The following is a 9,662-nucleotide window of genomic DNA, read 5'->3' as shown; positions in this document are numbered from 1 at the left end:
TTGATGTTGCATGTGCCACACTAAAATTTGTTATTAATTTCATTAAAATTCCTTTTTTGTCATTTTTGTAATTTGTAATAAAAAAAAAGAAAGAAAGGATTTTGGGAATATAGGAACCTCACAAAATAAACAAACAAGGCCTTACCGTAGTTACATGTGTTATGACCAGGACACTTGGGGAAAAGCTGTTCTTTTATATCAAATAGTAACCTACTATCAAATAATAGTTTAAAGATATAGCCAGATATATGTTAGTAGTGACATCATTAACAAAGTGCCACAATAAATCCATGATAGCATCTGTGTTAAGACAATAATGGCAGGAGGTGAGTTATAAAAGTGTGTCATAGTCACAATAAACACAGTTAGCATATAACACCATGGTAGTGTAAGATACAGTAATGAAATTCACCATCATGTCTTTCGGTATGTTTTATGACCTAAGTTTCTACAAAGTACAATAAAATGGTGGTGTATCATAATAAAACCTTAATAAATTACAACAAAATTTCATAATGTGATAATGTTTGGTAATAGGTGAATATATAACAGGTGAGGTAAACTGTGTTAAAGGTCATGCTATCAAACCTAATTTAAAAAAATAAAAAAGGACCTTTGATCTGAGCAGGTCAGAAGTGCAGTGTGATCATCCAGGCAAAACCCAAACCAAAGATCTGAGTAAAAAAACAACAACATGCAACTATTTTAGTAGTAAAACTAAAATCTAGTAGTATTTTGTTCTTTTCACATATTTAGTACTATTACGCAATCAGGTAATAAACTATTGTTTTTATTGTAATTTGCTGAAATAATTATTTGGTATTACATTATTTATCTGTTTCTTTTTTCTGGCAATATTATTTGGCATTTCATTATGCTGTAGCTAAGATATACGTCACCTAGCAGTAGCCAATGGGATGCCAGAGGTTTTCCTGATGATCAGATTGTAGTGTTGGAGTTTAAACTTTGTCCCCATATTGAAATCAGATAGAGACAAAGGCAGGACTAAAACACAAGGGAGTAGCTTACATAGCTGTTTGTTTGCTTATTTATTAGTTATTATTATTATCTTTTTTTAACGGCTTTGTACAGTTATAATTGGATTGTTGGAGGTATCCTTGACAGGACAAGTAATGGATTTCAACTCAGAACCAGTAAGTAGCTCTTATTTAGGATGCAGTGACTGTGTTGCTTTTGTGATCTAGTGTTGCTAGATGTGTCATGTATGCCAAAGACCAAAGTTCAGAAAATGCATGAGTTAGCTTTAAAGCAAAACTTTATAATGAATAAAGTGTGTTTTGTTTCAGACAGAATGTTTGAGATCTTTTTTCAGTTGTTTGCTTTGGAGTGCTCTCATTTTTACGCACACAGGAAATGTCATTAAATTACATAAATATTCATGTTTCACAAAACAGGCTTGTGATGGTATAGAACTGCTGGATCTGCTTTTTGATAAGAACGATGGCATCTTATGCCATGAGAACTTGGCGCATCATAATGATCAGCCTTGGCTAATGCACCCTAATGTGAGTGATGCTTCCAACAGACCTACACTTTCAGCAAATCTCCCTGGACTTTAATACAACCAGTAGTATGTATTTTGTCTTTGTTTGGTAGATGATGATGTCAGGTCAGGGTAGTGAAGTCTTCTTCAATGCCCTGCTGAGTGGGACCGACTCTGTGTCTGGCTCTCCATTATGGCCGCCCTCTCCAAGCGACAGTGGAATAAGTGAGGACCCGCACTCTGACCAGAATGACAGTCCTCCATCTCCTGGGAGTCCCCCTCTCGAGTCTTGCTATGTGCCACCACACACACATTATGCTCCTGCCCCAAACACAGCTATGACCATCAATCCTGGTGAGCCGCCTATATACCGTTTGTGTAAAAATAGCTTCACAAATCAATAACCGTTGCCTTCTGTAACATTCCTCTCTAAATATCCAGTCACACAGTCTTTTTGCATCCTTTTTGTTTTTACACTTTTAAGGCAAGCAAAACTTTTATATTAAATAAATAAATAAAAAACAAATGCTATGATCTGTTTCCTCAGATGGCTCGGGGTCTGGTATTTTACAGGAAAAGGGTGCAGGAATGCAGAATGCATGCAAATTACCTCCAGTTCAACTGGTCACCTCCTTCCCTCTCACTATTAAGAATCTGCTACTCTCTGGTGCTCCTGAGCCTGTAAGTCCCCATAGTGTCAAGCTGCATGAAGCACCAGTGGATAAATAGGGTGAAAGCAAAAATCATGTACAGGGATTTAGCTCAGCCTTATAGTGGAAGATACAATTTTTGTAAAATACAAAGGATTTTGTATCAAAATACTTTCATTGCAACCAATTATGCCCACAAGGGGTTTTGTCAAGGGATGATGGATAACACATTTGTAAATTTGTCTCTTCAGCCTCCACCAACTTCAGAGCAACCTTGTCAGGAGCTGGTTCTCAACGAGGACGAGAAGAAGTTACTCATCAAGGAGGGAGTGACTTTGCCAAGCCAGCTTCCTCTTACCAAGGTATGATGTTCACATTCACTAATATAATGTGAAACCACCACTGGATTCATATATACAATTTTACGCCGGTAGCATAGTGCCTATTTTCTTTTTTCCTTTTTTATTTTCATGATCAGTATGAGGAGAGGATTCTGAAAAAAATTCGCCGGAAGATCCGCAACAAGCAGTCTGCACAGGAGAGCAGGAAGAAGAAGAAAGATTATGTAGATGGACTGGAAAGCAGGTATTGACATGGCCATGCATTGAGTTCACATTATTTCACCAAATTCTACACAAAACACTCATTAGGATGCAAATTAGGATGCAAATGCCACACGTTCTAAGCAAAACTATCGTAAATGATTTTTAAAGAAAGCAATGTGCAAAAGCAATTATGTGGGTTTGAAAATTACAATTCTTTTAGATTTTGATGATGATTCCAGGCCAAATATAGTTTTACAACATTTGCTGTTTGGACCAAAATGTCACAAAAGCAAACAACCATATCTAACAATAATATATTTTTTAATTTTAAACCAAAATGATCCAACTGTTTCATATTAATCCTGGGAAACAGGATTTGACATCACTGGTTGTATGAGGGCCAGATTAATGTGGCCTGGTACTGGACCACCACTTATTTTCAGGTCCGAAGCCACAATGTCAAGATTTGCAAAAGGGTTCTTATTTTCATCACCATCTATTTTGCCAAGGTTATATACAGCATGGTTAATCTAACATGAGAAAAGTCAGAATCTTCCCCAGATATCCTGTTACATATTGCATGTACATTGCTGTGTTTAACCCTATGTTTGTTATCCGAAATGGGTCAATTCTAAGTTTCTGGGATTGCCTGCTCTCTTCAACTGTAATCAGAGCTCATTTGGAAAATCTGCTTTGGTAGGATGGAAGCTTGCAGTGTGGAGAACCAGGAGCTACAGAGGAAAGTCTTCCAGCTGGAGAAATGTAACATGTGAGATAGCACATTTCTTGTTCCGGTTTCAGTTCAAAGTTCTTGCATGCTGTGCATGATGATTGAACCACCATTTCTCTGTTTCTACTGGTCAAAGCTCTCTGATGGAGCACCTGCGTCGGTTGCAGGCTATGGTCATGAATAGATCTAACAAACTGGCTCAGACCGGGACCTGTGTGCTGGTAAGGAGCATAACAGACTCTAGACATCTTGAATATATCTGTACATATATACACATACATACAAATGATAAATGTTTTATTGAACACCATAAATAGATCTTTTTAAAAGAGATTTTTTTAAAACACCAAATAAAGGCGCTAAATTGTTTTTTTTTTGGTTTTTTTGTTAGTGGAGTGGTAACCTAATACATCTTTTGTATTTTTATTATGTATGTATGTTATATATCAAAAATATTTAAGGTACATTAATTTGTTTTGTACGCTTTATTTCTGAAAGTCTAAACGATTCTCTAGAACAATACAAGCCCTTCAGAATGAATGGCTGGCTGACCGAGCAGCAGACCCATAAAAACCATATATTCCAATAATATTTTATATATTAATAATTTCATATCAATACATTAAATGCAATATATTAAAATCCATGAGGAAAACTGTAATACAGTATTGACAGAGAAAAGAGCTTCGGCCACAAGCATTTATGACCTCTAGCTCTATCAGCAGTGTGGTAAATCAAATGCGTTGCCATATTGTCAGTGGTGATTTGACATCTTACACAAGTCGCCCATCAATTTGGTGTCCCACAGGTGCTTCTGCTGTCATTCACACTGATTCTTCTGCCCAGCCTGAAGCCCTTCAACGAGAACAAGGTCAGCCAGACTGGAGACTTCAGCCCACTTAGAGGTGAGTCCACCAATCAATTCACTACCCGGGCTCAGACCCTCTAGGGAAAGATGATGGTAGCCTACATCTGTGCATGCCTGCAGTGCAAATTGAATTTAATAAAAATGCTGAAATATACTATTACCATCAAGAATCCTTTGGATGCAAGATGGACCACTTCTCAAAGGTATCAAAGAGAACACATATCTACGGTACAGTCCAAAACAGCTCCATAATTTTCTTCACATGTGGAATCAATGGTGGATGTACACTGTAATTTCTTCTCATCAGGCCGCTGTCTCGAGCTTTGCACATGATCAATTTTTGTTGCCTCTGTGGCAGGATAATAGGCAGTCATGGTGAGAAGTTGGGTCCATTTTTGACCTACACACTTTAAATTATCACAGTGGTGGAAAAGCAAAGAAAAAGCAAAGAAGGTGAACTATATATTAAATATATTATATTGAAACTATATATTAAAACGAATGTTCAATTAAAAATTACGTTTTCCAGATTTAATATTTAATCAAATTGAGGTAACTCAGATCTTAAGCATTAATGATATTAATGTAATATACACGTTTTCATCTTTGATTTTACAATCTTATACATACTGACAATCCCAAAACATGTTTTTGCATGGCAGTTTGTGCTAGTAGCCAAACAAAGCCATACTCAGTTCTTTTCAAACCTGTTAGAGAACACAGAATATGTTTAGCACTCCTTCTGTGATGTGAGATTATTAATATTAATAATTATCATATGAGCTGTCAGAAGTCTTAAGCCTTATAGTAAAGTAGGAAATGTGTATAATGGTGAAGTGAAGGTTATTTTACTTAAAATTTAGGAAACTCTCACACATGAAAGAAGAATTGTTTGCTTGGTCTCATTTAGTTAGATGTAGCAAGTATCCTCACCATGAAATTGAATCATTATTTTTATAGATTTTTTATACATAAGCTAATTATATATATATATATATATATATATATATATATATATATATATATATATATATATATATATATATATATATATATATATATATATATATATATATATATAAACTTACTTAAAAACCTCTTAAATTTCTTACTTAAAAACCTCTGAGGTCACTGATTGTATGGCTTTCACCATCATCTAACACGAAGGACTGTGACACATATGGCTTTTCATCACACAATTCCTGACTAATTTGTACTACCAAATGAAAAATCCCTACCAGATTTACAACGTATTTGTTTTTTACAAGCTAATTTCTTGCCACTTAATGTGGAAACTAAGTATGTCAATAAAACTGTAAGTCCTAGAACAGCTGTGAATTTAGTGACTCCATAAAAGGCAAAGCTGACAGAGCTAAGGATGACATAATAGTGACTAAATGGCAGATGAGCATGCATAAGCATGTTATGTGATAAATCTTCCAGTGATATAGCTCTGCCATTGCAGTGTACACTAACTTGCAGCCACTTTTTCTTTAATCTAAATTGCTTATAGTTAGTCTTATTTATCTTCATTTATGGATTTTTTGGTATTGCTTTATTTTAAGCCATTTATTTGTATTGATTGCTTTTCATATTTTCAGCAGCAAATAATTATTTCAGTAAGTTAAATAAATAATGATTTAAAGTTGGCAGCATAATCTGTATAGAAAATTACAGTGCCCCATGGCATGGTTATTTAAAATGCCTAAAAATATGTATTTTTCGTAACAAAATATTTTCCTATAGATGAAAATGAAACAAATAGTAAAAGTGCCTCTAATAGAAAAGAAATAAAAAAAGAAAAAGAAAGATACAACTATGTTATTATTCAATAACTACTACAAATGATCAATTAACAGCAATAAAACTAATAGATAAATGATGCATGAGTGAGGAAATTAAAACCATGTTCACAATAGCATGCAATAATTCTAATCAAAAATTGACTATTCATATTTATTGCATGTACATGACACATGAAATTAGGTGTAAGTAACATGTTGTTTACTAGTGTGATTGTGGGATGAGTTAACAATGAACAATAGGTTTGCACAATGACTCAGTTTATTTGGTCTGTATTTGGGCCACATGCATAGTCTTCATTTAATTTGTCAGTGTAGGCATAATTTGGGTAAGCAGCTGTTAAATGATTATATGAATGCCACAGCAGCATCTAAAGATACATTGGTGCTGCCAGCAATAAACCTATCTGGGCTTGGATCAGACATAATTGCTAAGACATACAAAAGGATACACAAAAAGTCAAAAATAATGACACATGATCAAACTGCACCTCAAGTACATCTCTGAGACCTTTTTTCCTTAATCCTCTGTAGTTCAGTCACGGTCACTGCACAGTCTGCAGTCCTCTCGGGTGATGCATGCTCTCGAACGCCCTTACTCAGTGGCAGATGAATCCAAGTCTGTTCCTGGTTTTCCTGAAGGTGAAGGCATGGAGCAGATAGCACCTCTAATTGAGAAACTTCATCGAGGGCAACACTTGGCTGATTTCAACTTAGGATCTCACAACACTAGCATAGTCCAACATGACCATTACCATGCTGACCCCATTACTGGACACACAGCAACAGTGACCTTGAGCTCACAGCATGGTGCAAGGCTCCAGCCACACGCAGATGACATGTGAAGGGCAGGGAGGGATTTTTCTCTTCCACATGAGAGAACAAATGCTTCCAGAAAAGCAATGTAGCCTTTGGTCCTGTACCTCCTAAAGTAATAAGTGGCAGATGAAATGTTATAATGCTAAGATTTAGCATGTTGCTTAAGCTGGCTGAGACCTTAGATGAACTTTTAAGCTGGACTCTATCAGCACATGGATAATACATAAAAGGGCAGAGATAGATTGTCAGGCAGCAAAATATTCAGTCAGCCCAGTTTGCCCTTTATTATTAATAACAGTTTTTGTAACAGATTTTATAAGTTAAACTCATTGCTAGTACCAGAAATCAATTTATACATGGGTATATAGGTTGATGCATAAAACAAAGTATAATGTCCAGAAAATTACCCATTCTCAGTGATCATTGGGATCCTTTATATCCTGCATGTATATATATTTGCTTCTACATAGAACTGAAGCCTTTATTTGCCTCTCTGGCCATGTGATTAAGAAATAACTCCATGTCATTGCTTAGATATTTGCTTAGATAGCAAAGCTTCTACTGATCTTAATGCACTGTAAAGCTATAATCATACCTGTATTTCAAGCACTTTATGCAGCTCTTTTTGTGGTACATTCAATAAACTCTATTAAACTTATTGATCATATCATTTCTTAATCATCACTTCCCGAGTTAAATTTTGGACTGAAACACACTGTATTGTATCAGAAGGATTAATCAGTTACTAAACCCAGTCTGGAACTTGCCCTAGTTGCGATCATAAACTTGCACAAATTTCTTTCATTTCGAAATTGAATGAGATGGGAATTTAGATAAGAAGGAAAATTCACCATATATAATTATTACAGTGATTATCTTAGGCAGGTAATCCCAAACCTTTTGCATAAATGACCCCAAATAAGCATAATGAATTTTCTGTTACCCCAAGCCTTGATTACACTACTTTTTTTTTTTTATTCCAGATGTGTAATCTTGGTCTAGTTGTTATGTCAGAATCATATGTGTAACATATTAACATATGAAGGAATATTTCTGGCAGTTACTGTTTGAGTGGGAAATGGTGAAACTTTATTTCTATACACAGCTTTTGAAAAAGTCAGAAATTGAGCATCCAGCTTTAAATGATATGTAAGGAATATAAACCAAATTTTTGGGTAAAATGCATGTTGAAGTGGGTTATTATGTAATGCACTTATCTGGCTAAGGAGCTATCATTTTCAATTTTTGCTTTTTTGCCAAAAGTCACAAAAATGCTTTATTGCCATCATGTTCCATTAGCTCAGTGCCACTGGAAGTCCCTCTAGGGTGTCTGGATTAGGCAGAATGGATGAGATATTTATTCATATTTATGGCTGAAATATACACTAGTGTAGCATGTAAAGTTTAGCAAACAAGACTAGAATAGCATGTACACAGTAAAATGTCTATCTGTGAAGTATTTTCACTTAAAAAAAAAAGTCCTAATAATAATAATAATTATATATATATATATATATATATATATATATATATATATATATATATATATATATATATATATATATATATATATAAATATAAATGCAACTTTGATTTCATTTTAGAAATAAAAATTGCGTTGACTTAACTTACAAAGAACTTAGTACAAACTCAGTACAAAAGAAAACATTTGGCCAATTTGCTAAGATAAGGGAAAACATAATAAAAGTTTTATAATATGGTGGAAAATTTTAATAATAAGAAAAAAAGTGAGACAAGTTTCATCATATTCCTCAAACAGATCAGAGTTTAGATTCCCCTGACCAAACAAACCGTCCTGTGTGGTAGTGATGCTGAGAGATCATCTAGTCAATAACATCTGTTTTTATCCTCACTGAAGTTGCATAACTATTATTACTTGTTGACATCTATTTCACTCTGGGCTTCTTTAATCATGAAGAAAGAATGAGGACATCTTTCATCAGTACCATTGCTGCTTGCTTCTTCGATCGACCTTTTCCCTCAGGGAAACATAGTCTTCAACCCCAGCTCACATTGAGACAGGACAGGAGAGTGGCAAAGAGGCATTTTCCCTCTATTCATCTGCAAATGGATTGACTTTTGATGTACTAAGATGACCCAATAAGTTACATGTCCTAAAAACATTTAGTTTTAAACATAAAGTTTAAAATGTGTGGGGTAATGTATAATATGCATAATTTTTCAATGCCATAATTTGTGACTCACATACACAATCAAAAGTTGAAATTAAAATTTTATTTGTCATATATATACACAAAACCATTCACATGTAATGTGTCTAAGGTTACAACACATAATGAAATACTTTATCGCCCTTCTATATGATAAAAGAATAATAATAATAATAATAATAATAATAATAATAAGAAGAAGAAGAAGAAGAAGAAGAAGAAGAAAAAGAAGAAAAAGAAGAAAAAAAGACTATTAAAGTAGAATTTTCTTTACAGGTGAAAACTTGAAGAAAGGAAAAAAATTTTCAGAATGGTCATCTGGTCATGTGGCGTCTCTTTCTATGAGGACGGAGGAGGTAATATTGTATAACTGTAAACAGTATTGTATAACTGTAAACAATAAATGCAAGCATATTTTGTTTATACAATAAATGTGTTGAATTTACATTTCTTTTCTTGCATTTCTTAAATTGCAGCCAGTTGTAATTAAATATTCAGTAGGCGATGAAATTTCTATGTGGTACATGAATTTTTCATTGCTTTTTATTGCTA

At 34.3% G+C, this 9,662-nt stretch overlaps 1 protein-coding gene across 1 annotated transcript; it reads left to right on the top strand.

Moving 5' to 3' along the window:
• The first annotated feature begins 965 nt into the window (after positions 1 to 965).
• Positions 966 to 7,576, top strand: creb3l3a (cAMP responsive element binding protein 3-like 3a). The gene is made up of 10 exons (XM_027169611.2): positions 966 to 1,154; positions 1,416 to 1,526; positions 1,618 to 1,858; positions 2,052 to 2,185; positions 2,406 to 2,516; positions 2,633 to 2,739; positions 3,400 to 3,468; positions 3,566 to 3,650; positions 4,238 to 4,334; positions 6,634 to 7,576. The coding sequence occupies exons 1-10, from the start codon at positions 1,134 to 1,136 to the stop codon at positions 6,942 to 6,944; spliced, it is 1,287 nt and encodes a 428-aa protein (XP_027025412.1). The 5' UTR covers positions 966 to 1,133; the 3' UTR covers positions 6,945 to 7,576.
• The last annotated feature ends 2,086 nt before the right edge of the window (positions 7,577 to 9,662 follow it).

This window comes from Tachysurus fulvidraco, chromosome 2, assembly GCF_022655615.1.
Source record: "Tachysurus fulvidraco isolate hzauxx_2018 chromosome 2, HZAU_PFXX_2.0, whole genome shotgun sequence".
NCBI lineage: Eukaryota > Metazoa > Chordata > Actinopteri > Siluriformes > Bagridae > Tachysurus > Tachysurus fulvidraco.
Note: the sequence above shows the minus strand (reverse complement) of the source record. Positions and strands in the feature narration are given on the sequence as shown.